This window comes from Grampus griseus (assembly GCF_964374135.1).
Source record: "Grampus griseus genome assembly, chromosome: 4".
Classification (NCBI taxonomy): Eukaryota; Metazoa; Chordata; class Mammalia; order Artiodactyla; family Delphinidae; genus Grampus; species Grampus griseus.
The window spans coordinates 131,307,908-131,326,674 of NC_138997.1; the positions used below are offsets into that span (position 1 = coordinate 131,307,908).

The 18,767-nt window shown below is 35.4% G+C and overlaps 2 protein-coding genes across 2 annotated transcripts in view; one reads left to right on the forward strand and one right to left on the reverse strand.

Moving 5' to 3' along the window:
• Window positions 1-965, reverse strand: part of SCLT1 (sodium channel and clathrin linker 1) — a gene marked incomplete at its 5' end in the record, with an annotated part of 255,805 nt that extends 254,840 nt beyond the window's left edge. The window contains 1 exon segment of the mRNA XM_082653872.1: window positions 932-965. Within this exon segment, the coding sequence (XP_082509998.1) occupies window positions 932-965 (34 nt within the window).
• A 5,696-nt stretch (window positions 966-6,661) lies between these two features.
• LOC309822178 (UPF0462 protein C4orf33) lies at window positions 6,662-18,507 on the forward strand. The gene is made up of 6 exons (XM_082653887.1): window positions 6,662-6,694; window positions 10,533-10,722; window positions 13,128-13,188; window positions 15,555-15,606; window positions 15,737-15,936; window positions 17,806-18,507. Exons 2-6 carry the CDS (start codon window positions 10,542-10,544, stop codon window positions 17,909-17,911), a joined length of 600 nt encoding a protein of 199 aa, XP_082510013.1. The 5' UTR covers window positions 6,662-6,694; window positions 10,533-10,541; the 3' UTR covers window positions 17,912-18,507.
• The last annotated feature ends 260 nt before the right edge of the window (window positions 18,508-18,767 follow it).

Sequence of the window (18,767 nt, forward strand, 5' to 3'; positions counted from 1 at the left end):
CCTATAACCTGTGCAATGGTCCAAACTCCTAAACACACAGCAAACAAGGTCCTTTACTATCTAGCCAAATTCTTTCCTTTCAGCTCCATTTGCCATTTCCCTATATACATCATATTCCATTCAAACCAACCTTCTTAAAAGTTTCTAACAAAGCATATTCCTAATCCCTTCAATGTTGTAAATATTGTTCTACTCGACTACACAGTTCTTTATCTAGTAAATTTATATTACTGCTTCAAGTTTCAGCCCAAATGGCACCTTCCTTGACCACAGTAAATTATAACCGTGTAAGAGTTAATATTTGTTTAGCACTATGTCAGATACTATTCTAAATCCTATTCATATTTTAACGGTCATTTAATCATTTGAACAATGATTCAAATGATTCAAATGATTTCCTCATTCAAGTGAGGAAATTGAGGCAAAAGAGTTGTCCGTTGCTGCCACTTCAGTGTATTTATGGAATTTATATACTTCTCTCCTCAAATTAAATTCTTGAGGGTAGAACAGTCTTCCTCATCTTTGTAATAGCTATGCTGGTATAGCGCCTGGCACATAATAGAAACAGGAGGAGCTCAATGAACATCTTTTGAACAAATGGCCAGAGCTGTCTCTCTAGGTTCTAACTGCAGACTTGGAAACTCTTCCTGGCCATTAGCCCTCTAATTTCTCCAGAGCATGCGAGGAGCACAACAAAAACGCATGTAGCAGAGTCCCACATAAGCTTAAGGAACCTAACAGTATTTACTAAACGGTTCTGCTGAAATGTATACATATCCTCATATACACCATCAAGCTTTTTCTGCAGCTGTCTTCTTTTAAGTTTTTACAAATTTCCATGCACCCAACAGGCATTCAGAAAATACTAGTCAACGATGACGACATTAAACATTACATATAAGAATTCTAGATAAAGGAATGTGGAGCTTACTCTGATCTCGCAGAAAGTCGATTTCTGTGGCCATTTGGATACAATTTGTTTGACGCTTTCACCACCTTTTCTTTTCCTAAAAAGGCACAAAGCTCGTTGTGCGGGAAAACAAATCTAAAGCAACGCTTCGGAGGTTGTCTACCAGTTGAGCGGTGTAATCAGCATCCTACTCACGTGGCGTCAACAGCCCCGCCGCACCTCCTTCTCCCGAGTCCCAGCCGAGTCCCTCGCTCAAGCGAGACACAAGATTTCAGGTTTGCTGGGGACCCGCCAGGTGAATTCTGTCCCGCGTTCACCCGAATCCCAGCCAGGTGGGACCAGGGATGTACAGGCGTCCCGCGGGTCACTCGGGGTCGTGTGGGGCCACTCAGGAGAGCGCCGAGAGAGCTGGCGGGCAGCCGGGTGGCGGCGTCCTTGGCGGAGCGGCGAGCGACTGCAGGACTGCCGAGAAGCCCGGGCCAAGCAGCGGAAGTCCACTCGGCCCGCCCTGCGACTTTGAAACCGGTGCCCCAGACCGCTCCTTGGAGACGGTGACGCCGCCTGCGTCATCACGCAGAGGTCTGCGTTTACGTCATCGCGCTTCCTGGAGTTATCTCACGCTACTGGTTGTCTGTCAAGCGATGGGCGGAGCTGTGGAAACCTGGATGACAGCCGGCTGAGCCACCTGTGTGGCGGCGGATAAGCTGCTGGGCCCGTGTCCTAGGATGGCTGGGCCCAGCGGGTTTTTTTGTTTTTTTCTTTTATTCCTTTTTAAAAAAGAAAACCCCAAAAATGTAAACATAGGGCATTAACTACATATTTTAAATGCCCCCGTATCTTTGCTACCTAACACTTCCGGACTGGGAGAACTCGCTGGCCAGAGCGGATGGTTGGAAAGCACGTAGGTTTCTGCGTCTGCGGTCTGAACCCAGACTGGCGTCTTCAGAGTCTACCTCCAAAGCTGTGGAGGATTCTGGGTATGAATTTGGTAATCCCCAGGAACTAAGTACGTGGGTCTTTGGAGAAAGGACACAGCTGTTGTTTAGATAGTTAACCGCGTGGCAATAAGACATGTAGTTAGAAGTACTCCAAAGATCCTGCAAATTCAGCAGTTATTTCTTTAGAGATAACTTTGATTCCTCAAAAAAAGATGGAAAGACAAATTCACATTTTTTGCAAGAAATAATGAGGTAAAACTTTACATTTGTATACCGATTACAATCCCCATCTTTAAAAAATGATTATGTCTGGATTTAAAGCTCATCATTATTTTTAAAAGTTAACATTAGAGGAAATTTCAATCCCAGCAATCAAAACGTTAACTTGAAGCCAGCCACCAGTTTTAGTGCTCTTTAATCAAATATGTGTTTTTATGGGTTGAGGTAAAGTTTCTAAATAGACAGGTAGAAGTAGTCGATTTAGCTTTCTTTTTAACAGTTTAAGAAGTTTTTGTTGTTTGTACTTATAGTGTTATATAAACAAAGTAATGTTAGCAGAATGTATTAAGAAATTTTTTAAATGCGTCCAGCTGTATCCAGTTAGGTAGTCGAAGTCCTGTTACAGGTTTTCTCCATACTCACTATTAAGAGAATGAGATAGACCTTCCCCTAAAGACTAGTTGTTACATATGGAGGCACATCTAATAACTATAAAAACTTTAATTTAGCTTTGAGTTAGTGAAGATTGAACTTGATCTGGTTTTTAGTGGCCATGAAGTTAACACAAAAACTTGTTGGAAGGAAAAATTGAAAGTGCAAACTCCCAACTCTTTTTCGAAGTCAGTGTGTGGCTTTTTCTTCAGGAATGTCTCTCTGACTCCCCAACGACTTGTTTGTATCTTCCCCTACATTTGAACCTTGCATACTGTCATAGGGTGATTTAACTTGGCACCAAACAAGTAGTCATAAACTTAACTCTACATTTACACTAGAAGTTGATAAGATGTTAGTATGGGTGAAAGCAAACAGTACTTTCTGGATGTAAATGATGAGGTGGTCTTCACATTGCAAAAATTAAATATCCAAAATTGGAGTTTTTATCTTTGTACTTGAATTATTTGGCCTAGATGGTCAAGGTCAATACAAACTATATAGTTTTTCAGTTTTGAGGTGTGGTGGTTTGTTTCTTGGTGGCTTTTTTTTTTTTTTTTTTTGGTTACAAGATTTTTACTGGTTGAATTTTAATGAAGTACTTTCAAAATAATTTTCATCTGTAAGAAACAAAGTTGCTATGATTTCACTTATCTTTATCCACTCTAGTGTTCTTGCTTCTTAAAGCTTCCCTTCTGTTCTCTACCCACTTACCCCAAGGTAGGTGCTTCCTTTGTACTTACTTCGTGCTTCTTCCTGCAGTGTCTATCATATTGTTTTGTAGTTTGACTCCAGGCTCCATCATAGCACCTGGAACACAATGAGCACTTAATAAGTATCTGATGAAGGAATTAATTTAAAGAATGTGTGTGCATAGGAAGTATCTATTACCGTAATTGAGTACAAGGAATGAGAAGGAGAGAAAAGTACTTAGTATGTGTTTAACCATTATCTAGTCACTAATTCATGTTTTTTATATTGATATATTTCTGCAATAAGGAAAGCCCTAAAAATTAATAGATTTCACTAATATTAATGTATGCAGTAAATTGACATTGAGTACCAAGTACTGTGGGGAAAGCATCATGAAGAATACAAAGTTGGAAGTTTAAGCTAGGATCAAAACTTCTTTTTAACATTGTCTAATATTATTAAATGCCATAAAAAGTGATTTTTTAAAAACTCTTAATAATTATGTTTATTTGACCAACCAAGAGAAGGATGGCCTAGAAATTCAATCTCTCTTTTTAAGCTTATCTTTTTATTATTATAATTATTGTAGTAAAAAATACATAACATGAAATCTACTCTTAATTTTTAAAGTGTCAGGCACAGTATTGTTAACTCTATGCACATTGCTGTACAGCAGATCTCTAGAACGGTTTCATCTTGCATGACTGAAACTCTGTACCTATGGAACAACAACTCCCCATTTCCCTCTCCCACCAAAAGTGATTTTTATAAAACAAAAATAATCATTCTGTTAAACACAAAAGTTGTTTTTCCCCCAAGAAAGTTTTTTAAAGTATGTAATAAGCAGAATATATTTAGGCTGAACCATGTGAAATTGTTGATTTTTTCCAAAATTTCATATGGCTTAGCTTAATATTTTAACTGAAAATATCTGAATAATGGCAACACCCCAGTGTGATATCTGCTCTTGCAGACTGGGAGAAAATTACAGTAACTTTACTTAAACCTGTAGAATATGCATGCTCTTCTCAGAGTAGCTGTGACAATCAGGTGTAGTGACTCCTTGCTGAATTAAACCCATAGATCCTATTAAACTTTTGGTAACTCTCAGCAACTAGGACACAGAGCAATTCCATTTGGAAGCATTGTAATTCTTTAAGTTATTACCTTTTTGTGAGAAGTTTAATACTTTATACATGATTTAGTTATTAATTTATTATCCTATAAAGAAACAATAATTTCACATTGCCTTGGGTGAAAGAGACAATAAGAAAATAGGCTAAGTGGTGCTGGGAAAACTGGACAGCTACATGTAAAAGAATGAAGAACACTGCCTAACACCATACACAAAAATAAACTCCAAATGGATTAAAGACCTAAATTTAAGACCAGACACTATAAAACTCTTAGAGGGAAACATAGGAGAAACACCCTTTGACATAAACCACAGCAAGATCTTGTTTGACCCACCTCCTAGAGTAATGGAAATAAAAACAAAAATAAACAAATGGGACTTAATTAAACTTAAAAGCTTTTGCACAGCAAAGGAAACCATAAATAGGACCAAAAACCAACCCTCAGAATGGGAGAAAATATTTGCAAATGAAACAACAGACAAAGGATTAATCTCCAAAATATACAAACAGCTCATGGAGCTCAATATCAAAAAAAACAAACAATCCAATTAAGAAATGGGCAGAAGACCTAAATGGATTTTTCACCAAGGAAGACATACAGATGGCCAAGAGGCACATGAAAAGATGCTCAACATCACTAATTATTAGAGAAATGCAAAACAAAAGAACCATGAGGTCTCACCTCATGCCGGTCGGAATGGCCATTATCAAGAAGTCTAGAAATAATAAATGCTGAAAAGGGTGTGGTGAAAAGGGAACCCTCCTGCACTGTTGGTGGGAATGTATATTGATAAAACCACTATGGAAAACAGTATGGAGTTTCCTTAAAAATAGAACTACCATATGACCCAGCAATCCCACTACTGGGCATATACCCTGAGAAAATCATAATTCAAAAAGAGACATGTACCACAATGTTCATTGCAGCACTAGTTACAATAGACAGGACATGGAACCAACTGAAATGTCCATCGACAGCTGAATGGATAAAGAAGATGTGGTACATACATACAATGGAATATTACTCAGCCATAAAAAGAAACAAAATTGAGTTATTGGTAGTGAGGTGGGTGGACCTAGAGTCTGTCATACAGAAAGAGAAAAACAAATACCATATGCTAACACATATATATGGAATCTTAAAAAAAAAAATGGTACTGATGAACCTAGTTGCAGGGCAGGAATAAAGATGTAGACATAGAGAATGAACTTGAGGACACAGGATGGGAGGGGGAAGCTGGGGCGAAGTGAGAGTAGCATGGACATATACACACTACCAAATGTAAAATAGATAGCTAGTGGAAAGCAGCCGCATAGCACAGGGAGATCAGCTCCATGCTTTGCGATGACCTAGAGGGGTGGGATAGGGAGGATGGTAGGGAGGCTCAGGAGGGAGGGGATATGGGGACATATGTATGCATATGGCTGATTCACTTTGGTGTACAACAGAAACTAACACAGTATTGTGAAGCAATTATACTCCAATAAAGATCTATTTAAAAAAGAAAATAGGCTGATAGATGCCGAAACTGCTGGGATAGTTAAGACTGAAGCAACCAGAACCATATCTCTAGAGCACTTAACCATATTCCATGATCTCAAAGGTCAGACTATCCTGTCTGAGAGTCTAGTTTTCTATAAGAAAACCACCTCAAAAACAGGTAATTTTAATGATTTGAACAGATAAATGTTTTCTTTAGGCAAACCTATATACTTTAATAATAATAATCTTTTTTTAGTACTTACTATGCCCTAGGCACTGTTCTAAATATATGTATATTAACTCATTTAATCCTCACAGAACCTTGTAAGGTAGTTGCTATTTTTAAATCCCTTTTACAATAACTTGCTGATGATCGCAGTTGGAAAGTGCCTGAATTTCGATTTGAACCCAGGCAGTCTGGTGCCAATGTTAGAATCGTTGACCACTATGTTTATACCTCCCAATAGGATAATATAATTTGCAGCTAGGATAATATTATTTACAGCTAGTGTAATATAATTTACAATTTTTGCTTATATAGCCACTTAGCCTTTAGTTACATTAAGTGAATTATTGCCAGACGTGTTCTATTGTAATCTTATGATTTACAGTTGATTTTTAAATTGTGCAACAATTTTAAATATTGCTGAGTTACCCTTCCTTCTTCCTCTAGAAAACCGCTCAAACTTCTGTGGAACGATTAAAAGTCTTCAGACTTTTAAGTCTTCAGACTTTAAGGACCAGCGGTGGTCCTTCAACAGGTCTCTGTGCTTCAGTCCGCCAAGTCCCTCCCCTACAGCGTGCGGGCAGCGGGGCGGAGCCGCAGGTCTTTCGACCTCGGCCGCAGGGAGCGAGCGAGTGGTGGCCCGAGAAGAGACTCCCGGTCTGTGTTCCCTCCTTGTCAATGCTTTCTCCACTCTGTCGTTCCTCCCACCTTCTCCTAGTCTTGTTGGCTTTTTCTCTTGAAACTTATTTTTCAGCTGCTTCTGGCGGCACAGTTTCCTCCCACTTTCGGGCTGACTCTCTCCTTTCTCCGTTTCTCTCTTAAATGGACGCGGGAGACGGGGAGTGGGGGCGGGGAAGATGCAAACTGAAAAAAAAAAAATCATTTTGTAGAAAACTGAAAACAAACGTTCGTGAATAGAATATTTGGAAATTTTCCTCACAAAACGTTCAGTTGAGAGAACGTATTTTCCATAACTTCCTTCTTTTAACCTTTGTGGATTTTTTTTTTTTTTTTTTTTTGCTCTCTAGGCTCTTAATGCTCCGGGGTTCCGTCTCCTTTTTCTTCCTTCACTTCCTTTTAAAGGTCTTCCCATAGTACAAGTAAAACATGAAAATAATTATTTTCGACTTTTTTTGATGAAAGAATAATTTGAAGAATAGAAGTTAAAATGTGGAAAAGTACAGATTAATAATAAACATTCTTTTTAAGAAAGTTTACACAGCCAACATAAAAATTGTATAATAGAATGGTGTTCACCTTGAATGAATATATTCTTTTAATAATATTCCTAATATTCATTCTGACTTTTTAGAAATGTTCAGCATATGTAACATAAGGGAGAAAAGAGGTCGTCACTATAATGTTTGAGAGATCCAGCTTAAAATTAGACTTTAAAACATTTTTAATAATTTATTTTTGAATAAATGCATGTCTATCATAGTATAAGCTTCAAATAGATTTTAAAAAAACGGATACAGTTGAAAGTAAGTCTTGCTTCCTCAGCTTTTTCAGGCAGATAATCCCCTCCAAAGAGGCAACCACTGCCACACTGGTTTCTTGTATATGCTTCCTGAGATAGTATATGCATTCACAAGCATATTTGCAAATATTCTTCCTTTTTATTAAGTAAATGTGTACTTTTTGCACCTTGCTTTTTTCACCTAATATATTTTAGTTGTATATATAGAGCTGCCTCACTCGTTTTAACTGCTGTGTGGTATTTCCTTGTAAGATATAGCATAATTTATTTACTAGTTCTCTACTGATAGGTATTTAAGTTGCTTACAATATTTTGTTATTCTAAACAATACTACAGTAGATATCTTTATAACTTATGTCTTTTTGAATGTATACAGGTGTAATAACTCGTAGAACTAGAATTGTTGAGTCAGAGATCATTTGCATTTTTTTTGATAGATATTGAGGGATTGCTCTTGACAGAATCTGTGCAAATTATGCCCCGACAGCAATATATTGATTGTTTCTCAGCGTCCTCATTATCACAGCATTTTATCAAACTTTCTGATTCTTGACAATCTAAGGGAAAAATAGTAATTTATTGTTGTTTAATTTGCATTTCTATCATTATTAATGAAACTGAACATTTTGCATTTTCTTTGTGTGAGCTGACTATTCATATCTTTACCCATTTTTTTGTTGTGGTGATCTTTTCATTATTGATTTCTAGGAGCCCTTTAAACATTAAAGAATTTAGTTATTTGTCTGAACTATGAGTTGCAGGTATTTTTTCCCAAACTGTCTTTGATTTTGTAATGGGTTTTTTTGGTGGAGGAAGGCAGATTTTTGCTTTTCTTAAAAAATGTTTATATAGCCAAATATATCAGTGTTTTTTTTTAATGTCTTCTGGGTTTGGGATTATATCTTAAAAGGCTTTTTCTGCTCTAAGATCATCTTTTAAAAACAACCTCCCGATTTTTACTTTCTTGATTTTATTTGGTTTGATTTTTATGTTTATATCTTTGATTCATTTAAAGCTTAGTTTGGTGTAGGGATCCAACTTTATTAAATTGGAGTGCAAAATGAACCAACTGCTAATGGATCTGGTCGGTTAGGACATGAGTCCTGGTTGATTAGCTACGTGAGAATCATCCCCAGCTCCCCACAGACTTTCTTACACTTTATTTCTCCAGCACCTGCTATGGTGCCCGAAACAGAGTGAGTAGCTAATAAACCTTTGATAAACTAATTTGAAAGGAAATTTCTAGATATGATGTCTTATCTTAGTTATTTGCCATTGTTCTAGTATATAGTGTTGAAAGAGATAGTGATACCACTAACAGTTGATTTCTCCTGCATAAAATCTTAGAATCATGAAATTTTAGATCCAGAGACTAGAACAGTTATTCACTCCACAAATAAATAATAAGTTCCTGTTACTTACAGGCATTCTAGCTAGGGATGCGGAGAAAATAAAACAAGTACAATATGTCATGTAATGTAAGTGCTGTGAATCAAAACAGCAGTGTATGGGCAATAGAGGGTGGCAGGGAATGGAATGCTGCATGGATGCCCACTAGCCCAGGTTGTAAAAGACATTAATAAACGAATTGTCTCTACTTCATATGAGCACGTGTGCAAACAATGAAAATTGAAAGGTGGTGGGGATAAAGCCTCCACAATCCCAAGTGTCCCAAGGGAGCTGAAAATCAATTGTCTCTGTCTGGGTCCATGTTATCTTTAGATTAGATTGTAAACTAGTGAGCAGGCCTATAATTTTTAGGTTGATTTTGTTATATTATGCATGCTTAGATTGACGTGAGTGTTCTTTAAGCAAATTAATAAATTTGTTGTTCTGATAAGAAACTAAGGTCATTTTATGCAAAAAGCCAAAATTACATTCTACCCTTGGGCATGTCAGCCATGGCACTCTTCCCTATTAGTGGAAGTCTAGCTGATATTTCTTGCAGTAATTTCCAGGCAATGTTCAAAGAAATCTTAGGAGAAAAGGCAGAAAGAACCAGTAGAAAGACTTAGGTTTTCAGTACCAAAGTCTGGGAAAGCATGGCTGACATTGGTTCAGTTTCTTGATTTATTTCTTAATTTATTAGCTATTTGACCTTGGACAAGTCTGTTTCTTTGTTTGTAATGAGGATAATAATAGTTCCTCTACAAGTTTTTGTGAAATTAAATGAGATAATGTTTATAAAGTGTTTGATCCATAGTGTTCAACAAAACATAATTTTATTAATATAATACTGTGTCCTTCCATTTAATCCTTAGAGTAACAATTTAAAATGCAAATACTGCTTGCATCAGATGTACTTAGTCTATTTCATAGTTTAAATGATAGCAGATTTTGTTCCCATATTTCAGTTGGAGAAAAGGGATTAACCGAGCAAATGGTCATTTAACACTTGAAATATCAAAAATTGAAAAGGCTAAGAAAAACCATACCCTGAGACTAGGGAAGACAATATTAAACTCTGCCTGCCTTCAAATGGTTGAAGACCCCTCCACTCCCACCCCAAAAAGAAAAGTTTTAGCCAAAAGAACAGGTGCTAACAGCAATGCTTGCACTCATTTATAGAGATTTTGAAAAATCAAATTGAATTTTACTATAAAGATCTTGATTCCCAGGGGATCCAGTAATTCATCTGCACATTTTACAATAAGACAAAGGATGGCATATAAACTCATAGTGCTTAGAGTTGTTAAATACATGAACAGTTTGCAGTGGATTTAATTACAGTTCTTAAAAACTATTTTGATACACTTTTTAGTAGGTAACTCGAGGTGGATCTAGACTTAAAGTCTTAAAGCTTTTAGGATCCAACTACCTATTTTATAATAGAACTCCATGTCCATGATTTACCATAACACAAATGGCCTTTTGACTCTCAGAACCTTGTTCTTGTCACTCTGCTGCCTTCCTACCTTTGAAATTTGGCTTTGAAATTTTCATTTCATTTCTTTCTAAAGGAAACATTTGTAAATTGTTAAAGAGGTTTTTTTTTTAAATATTTTTTCCCATTAGAGTCTTCAAATGGATTTTAAAATTGAACACACTTGGGATGGTTTTCCAGTGAAGCATGAGCCAGTGTTTGTCAGGCTGAATCCAGGTGATAGAGGAGTGATGATGGAAGTCAGTGCTCCATTTTTCAATGATCCTCCAGCCCCACTAGGAGAACCAGGAAAGCCTTTCAATGAACTGTGGGATTATGAAGGTAAGTGAAAGTCCTGTATTTTATTGCAGACATAAATCTTTTTATAATAACCTTTCATAGAACTATTATTTTATCTTGCTGTAAGGAAGTGAGTGCTTCTGAGCAACTGACATGTGCAGTTTCTGATATTTCCTACCAATCTCACACTCTTGACTTTTTCACGTTACCTATGTGACTTCGACTATATAACTAGAACAGTGAAAAATGGCAATTACAAATCCAGATTTTTTAATTGCTGCTATATTTCCTTCCTTTACTTCTGTTACCTATTCTGAGTTCAGCATTTGTTTTGTTTTTGAGTATCTTCAAATTGCCACTTTAACCTTATAAACCTTCTTTATGGAAGCTTTGGGGTGTTTCACTTATTATGAAAACACCATTAACTTAAACATGAAATGTAGTTTTTATTTTATTCTGGCAAGTAATCTCACACATTAAGTGAGGGCTAAAAGACCGGCCATGAAATTCCAGTTTCAGGTTTGCTGTATGATCACCTTCTAATGAATCCTAATTAAGCCACCAAACTTATCTTTCTTAAATAATCTTTATGATGCCATTTCCTAGATTACAAATCATTCCTGTCCCTAAGATAAGGTTCAAACCCTTCCCATAACCTTCCAGGGTACTCCTGAATCAAGCTATCAAATTAAACCAAAAGTTCTTGACTTCCAAAAGGCTGATAGTCTCATTCGTGCATATTCTCACTCATGTACCTTTTCTCATTCGAGTCCCCCTGCCTCTAATGCACATCGTTCAAGGTCTAATTCAGGTTTCATTTCTTCAAAGAAACCTTTGATGACTCTTCTAGTCCATACTAACATCTACTTTCTCTGTACAATCTATATAGTATGCATTTTGTCAGTGTTAATCTATCATATGTTAAACATATGTTGTCTTTTATTGTCATAGAACTTGTATATACCAGCTTCCTGTTGGTGTACACAGTAATGTGAGTAATCTACAGGAGGTACTATAGACACCAAACTCAACAAGTCCTAAACTCAACTCATCCACTTCTCTCATAAACTTGCTTCTTTCACTAATTGCCCAATCTCAATCAATAGCACTATAATACATCGAATCACCAAATGTAGAAATGTGAGATCTTTCCAAGATATCCTTCTCTCTCACTCTCCATATTTGGATTTATTTGTTAAGTCCTGTCAGTTTCACCTCCTAAATGTTTCTCTCATTTATTATCTCTTCTTCATCCTACCATCCTTGCCATAGGTAAAAGACTTCAAAAGGAACAGTAAGACTCTGAGTTGTGGATGGGGCTATATCTATATCTTATTATTATAAAAATAACACATGGAAAACTAGAAACAACCTAAATGTCTATCAATAAAGAATTATGTGAATAAATCATAACATTCTATAGAAGAATACTATGCAGTAATTAAAAAGAATTAGGTATCTATATGCTGTACAGTTTGTGTGTGTGTGTGTGTGTGTGAAAAAAGCAAGTTGTAATCAGAAAATGATTCCATATATATTTTTTTAATCTATGCAGGTAAAATAGATTATGGAAGGACAGAAGAAGTCTGATAGGTTTTAGAGCAAAGTGGGAAGAAAAGGACTTTGACTTTTTACTTAGATATATGTTTATGTTCTTTTAATAATTTAAAAGAAACATGTCACTTTTATAATTATACAGTTTTTTAAATAAACATGCTCAGAAAATTTCAGGAAATTATAAAGAAAAATCACTCAACGTGTATTCCACCTGTCAGAGATAACCAACCATTACATTCTTGTGCATGTTTTGCAGGCATCTAGGCACAGGCATATGTGCACATTTTTGTTTCATGTGCATTTGGTTATTGCTCTGCAGCCTACTTACCAAATATCATGGATATCTTCCTATATCAAAAAATATTTAACTGTATATTTTATTTTAATGACTGCATTATATTCTGTTACATGGAATACACAGATTCCATAATTTATTTAACAGGTCTCCTATGTAATAGGATATTTATTTATATAACAGGAGATAACAATTTAGACCATTTCTTTTTGAGTAATACTGTACTTTGATGAATACCATCTAACTTCTTTTTCAGTTGTGTGATTATTTCCTTAGGATAAATTCCTAGAAGAAGATAACTAGCTCAGAGTCTGTGTGATATGTTCATTTCTTTACAACCTCACCAGCACTAGGCTTCATTAATATTTTTATTTTATGGCAATCTGATATGGGGGAAAAATGATGATTTATTTTCTATGTATTTTTTTCTTCCAGGCAATGTCTATTTATTTTATTTTCCCCTTTTCCTAGTGGTGATATAGCTTTAATTAAAAATAATGCATTAATTCACTTTATATTCTAAAGGTATAAACAAATTATTTATTGTTGAAAAAAAATTAAGTTTCTCAATATGTCATATCTCTGTTTTCAAAAGTTGTGGAAGCATTTTTCTTGAATGACATAACTGAACAGTATTTAGAAGTTGAACTTTGTCCGTAAGTATAAAATATTTCTTCTAACTCACTACTACATAATTTGAACACATTATTTTCTAATTATAAATCATGGATATAGTAAACGCTCACTAATTCTAGTTAACTAGTCAGAATGCTAATTTGAATTAATCTGAATTATATATAATTCCTTATTTTCAAGTAAATGTATAATGTAGAATATATAAGATTTTAAAAATATTATGTTGATACTATTTTCAATTCACTAATGTAGTTGGTTTTCTAATAAATTTGAAGGTGTTTTTGCAAAATGAAAAATTAGTATAAAACTCTTTCATTATTTACTCTGTAAATTTGCATTGTTATATATTAGCTATTTAGAAATAAAGAGAGGCATATTTATTATTAACTCTAAATTTGAATTATTATATATTAACTATTTAGAAATAAAGGGAGGCATATAGATATAACGAAGTGAACTACTTTATGAAAATGTTTCTTTTAGGGGATTCTTTTAATAACTAGATTAAACTTTAATTTTATACATAATTATGTATTCATGTATTCCTTCCTTTATTTATCATTCATTTACTGAGTGTATACTATGTCACTTTATGTTCAGTGCCAAGGATAAAAACTAAATCACACATGGCTTTTCCTAGACTTATGAAAAATATTAACCTTGGACTCTTTTTGTACAAATTTAACTGGTCCTTGGGAACTCTCTACCTGGTTGGCAGTTTTTTTCTTGTAGAAGTCAAAAAGTAAATCTATACCTACCTGTTATCTAAACTATAAGAAATTTTAAGTTAATATTTAGTAATGAAATATTTCTTTATATTTCCATTACTCATTTAAAATGACATTTAAATACTTCTCAGCATCTGTTATCTAGTAGCCTTTGTCCTTTTGTAGACTGAGCAGAGTCCCAAACAATTGATTTCAATGAGATTTTAGATATCATTTTCTTTTCCCTGATTTTGATTTCTTGCTAGTGCTAGTGTGGAAAATATAGCTGTTCACAATTATATTTTTCAGAAGAGTAATTATATATCTTTGTTACCCTTCAACTAACATGCCAAAATCTTTTATTGAAAAATATGATTAATTCTCATAAACTGTAATGTGAGGTAAGAAAATTTCACCATACACGTGAGGAAGCTAAGGCAAATAGGTTTAGAACTTGTCTAGAAGATAGTCAAGAACTTGAATCTGCTAGAATTCTAAAGTTACATCCTTAGTTTAAATTTTTAGATGATAATATCAGTTTATTTTTATGAAGTGATGACTTAGCATAAGATACATCAGATAATTAGATTATCTTTTGTTAGGAAATTATTCAATAACCATAATGTATAAAATTAATAAATTCTAAAAGTTTGTTTTTAGATACATCAGGACAGTTAATAATCAAGAATCATGGTTTTGCTTCAGGCAATCAACTCCTGTGACAGTTAACCTCTAGGAAAGCAACTTGAATATGTTTGTTTGAATTTTTAAGAACTTTTATTGTTCTTAGGATATTCTTAAGGTTGCATAATAACAATAAAAGGAAGCAGAGAACTTTTAAGTGGAAAAGAATACTTGTTTTCTGTTAGACTAGTTTCTTGAAGGAAACCCTTCCTGAAAAGCTCCCAACAGACCATCTGTGTCAAAATGTTTAGATATAGTCTTTTCCAGAGACCGTAAATTTGCTTCACGTAACTATTTGAAATCCTTTGATTCTTACTGACATGGATAATCCCAACTATGCTCTCTTATTAGAATTTTCTTTTGGGAGTATGTTGTGCTTCTCCTTGAAGATGTGACATCAGTGTCAGAACTAATGGTTGAAAGCAGGAAAACACAGCAGGCAGATAGGTCAAGGACAGTTGCATGAGAAAATAGTTACAAATTAAAGTCTTCAACCTGTTAAGTAGTTTTAGACAATCTATATTTTTATCTTCCATCTTCCTAATGAGCTTCAAGACAGTTTTCTTATAGAAATAACCTTTAATATGTTTGTTGGATTTTGACCTGGAAATTGGTGCCGGCTTCCCTTAGGATACTTTCATTTTTGGAACGAGTTTTATTATGAACTCCAGATACCCCAACCCTTTTGCATACTTTGGAGCATCTAACCAATTGAAGTATAGTTTCATATAGTTTCCTATTTAAAGAATATAAAAAGGAGTCTGAACATGTGTAGCTTTACGCATTTGACGGCAATTGCCTGGAACGTGTTAAACTCAAAGAAGCCATTTTTAAGTAACTGAACATGCTGGCTGTCCCTGTAATTATCCAATATTCGTATTGCATCTTTTAATTATTTGGAAATTTAGTTACAAGCATACACATGGCAGATATGAAGGATAGTGAAGAAAATAATGTTTATTTCAAACACTCATGAAGAATTTTAATTTTGACAGCCATGGACAGCATTTGGTGCTTTTACTCTCTGGAAAAAGAAATGTGTGGAAAGTAAGTAAATAAAAATATGAGACAAAATCCTTAAGTGTATAAGATAGATTTTTTAATGTTAATATATACATATTTAAATATTACTATAAATATGAATTTACCTTTTGTGTTTCACATGTTGTTTCTGTAGCAAGAACTTGATCTATCATTCAAAGCGTCCAGAGGAGAGACAAAATGGGAAGGTAGAGCTTATCTTCCTTGGAGTTATTTTCCACCAAATGTGACAAAATTCAATTCATTTGCAATTCATGGATCAAAAGATAAAAGAAGCTATGAAGCTCTTTACCCTGTACTTCCACATGAGCTGCAGCAAGGACAAAAACCTGATTTGTAAGTAGAAAATAAATGAAAATATGTCCCAACTATAACAGTTTTTAAAAATTAATTCTTGGTAGAGTAGTAGTAACATTTTTTGGTCAAAGAAGACACGTGTAAAAGCACCAAGTAGAGTTCTATGTGTCCTGATGGTCTTCAGTGAGTATCTGGCAGACTGACTTTGGACAAACATAGTCTCTCTCACTGCTGTCAGTAGAGCACTTAGATTTCCATGGCAGTGTGAGAAAAGTCTTGCTTAGTGAGTATTACTACAACTGGCATAGAAGTGTGGTTGTAAGTTTATTTATGATCCCTTTCAGAGCGAAATGGCCAGAGGCATCTGTTTTTCCTGGTGTGAGCAAAGGGTTTTGCAAAGAGCAAATCCTTTCCCCTTGCTGCTTGAGAATCTGACATTAAGTCAACTCTCTAGTTCTCTTCTCCTGGTAACCTCATAAGGATAAAAATGTCAGCTCTATTTCTAGGCAGCATAGATGGAGACAGCACAGCTTTGGGATTTCCCTTTAACAGTAATGTTCTCTGTGGGGACCCTGGAAGCTATACCTAGGGAGTTATTGCAAGAAATACTGTCTCCTGTTGGACAGCGGGCATACAAGCCAGGAGATCTCCTATGCTTTCCCATTTTGAGTCTGATCTCTTTGCACCTGAAGCTGTCACTTAAGGAGAATGTAGCCCTGGCCAGCCTTTCTGGACTGCTGCAAACACTACCAGCTCAGGGAGGAAAGCCAGCCTCTGTCCTGGGGCAAGCTGAGATTCCTGCACTATAGCTATAGCGCGTACTCAAGTGGCCAACATAGTCCGTGAGTCTGCGTGTTTAGAAAAGCCTAACAGAGACATCGTAGTGGGCTTTGTACTCTGGTACACAGATTTCGCTGCCTTTTCACCCTTGGAAAGTGCTGCACTGTTCTCCTTCTCCCTTGCCCTTCCTGTCGTGCTCTTACTCTGCTGTACTTGACTTTTTATCTCTTCTAGCTTATTCCTTTATTCTGCCGGATGCATTTTTCCCTTTTCCCCTTGCTTTTCTAGGAAAGGCCTCTTTCTCCCTTTCTTTCTCTTATCCTTCACTGTCGTTTTCTTAACTGCTTAATCTGAGTTGACTAAAACTGGCCCCGCCTGGTCAGATGGACAGAGTAGGACAGGAATCTAGATGTAACTCACCCAGGGCTCACATAGCAAGATGGCATGTTTCTCTGGCTCTTCACAAGCTAATGTATTCCTGTATTCAGGCTTCCTATGTATAGGTTATCGGAGGCTTACTCTAGGTAAAAGTATGATTATGCCATTGGCTAGGGCAGAATGATTTCCTACAGAGCAGAGTTCCATTGCAGCATGTTAGCTAACCTTTCTCTCATTAAACCACAATAGAAAGCTTCCTAATGGTTAAATGGTTTTCCTAGAAAGAAAAGAACTAGAATTAACCCTCTTTTACATAAACCTGCCTTGCTTTGGCAAAGGAGTCTGTTCTTTAATCTGTTGAGCTGAAACCTTTAAAAAAACAGTTATTTACATAACTGATATAAATCATCAAAGTTTGAATATTAAAACATCTGTAAGAGTATAATATGATTTGTTTAAGGCTAGAAGGAATGAGTCAGGTTTTCAGGGTTGGTTTTTATTTCTCCCTCCAGCTGTGAGGGAGCTATCTGCAGAACTGAAAGGAGAGTGCTTTGAGATATGGGTGAATATTTTCAGAGTTGAATGATTGCTAGAGTGAGAAAATTGTACATGTAGAATACATCTTACCTTTGATATTCTTAAAATAGAATGTCCTATAACAGATATAACAAAATAAATAGCCCTTCAGGACAGCTTTTTCACAAATGCATAATTCATTTCAATTCCAACCATCTTTTTCTTTGCATTTAGCCATCATCTGGAATACTTCAAGCCTTTCAGTTTTAACACACTGCTTGGAGAAGAGTGGAAACAACCAGAGTCAGACCTGTGGCTAATAGAGAAACCTGATGTGTAGGAGTATAGTAGATGACCACATCAATCATTTCTTCTCTATACCTTTTAAGGTAAACTAATAATAAGTATAATCTCTTTCAAGACACCATGAACACATTTCAACAATAAATATTTCATAGAGGTCAGTGAAAGTATGTAGTATCTCTGTGGCAAATTGTGTGTGAATTAACAAGAAAGTAGAAAGTTCATGTATGATTTTATCTATAAAGTGAAAATGTTTCTTGGAGTCACTTAGTCCAGGAGCCATCATGCCAAGGGGCTCTACCATCTGCCTTGCAGCACCATCACCCCACATATCCTGGACTCTGTCAACCAAAATCAATATTTCTCTTCCCACTCCCCTAAACCTCAGCCAGCTTATGACTGAACATCTTATTTGTACATTTTTGAACTCCATAGTAGTGTATAATAATTCTTTACTCAGACTCCTCTGTCCATTTTTGAAATGAATAGAAAACAATGACATATTTCAGTTGAACAGGAGGTGCACATCTGTTAAGGCATTATTAAAATACATGTGCTATTTAATTAGCTGTATTTCCTGTCTTATGACTACTTTTCTTCTGTAGAAGAAAGTGGAATGAAGTAATCTTGAATTCGGCCAACAGATTCTGCTTTCATTTGCAAATAAATGACATTTTCTTAATGCTGTTAAACAAGATGTCAAAATGTCTTCATTTTATTTTACAAACATCAAACACTCCTGGTCCATAATTTTCAAATTTTGTGTTATAATTCATAGCTTGAAGCCATCTAGTAGATTATCTATGAACTTCTCCACCAAACCTGGTCCTTTACCACCATTCTTAACTCAGAGATTAGCAGTCTTACAGAAGAAGAACCTTTATTACTTGTAC

Excerpts from the sequence above, each read along its gene's own strand:
- LOC309822178 (XM_082653887.1), top strand. The coding sequence starts at position 10,542 with ATGGATTTTAAAATTGAACACACTTGGGATGGTTTTCCAGTGAAGCAT. Across the intron at positions 10,723-13,127 it reads TGAACTGTGGGATTATGAAG|TTGTGGAAGCATTTTTCTTG; the intron begins GTAAGTGAAAGT and ends TGTTTTCAAAAG. Across the intron at positions 13,189-15,554 it reads TTAGAAGTTGAACTTTGTCC|CCATGGACAGCATTTGGTGC; the intron begins GTAAGTATAAAA and ends TAATTTTGACAG.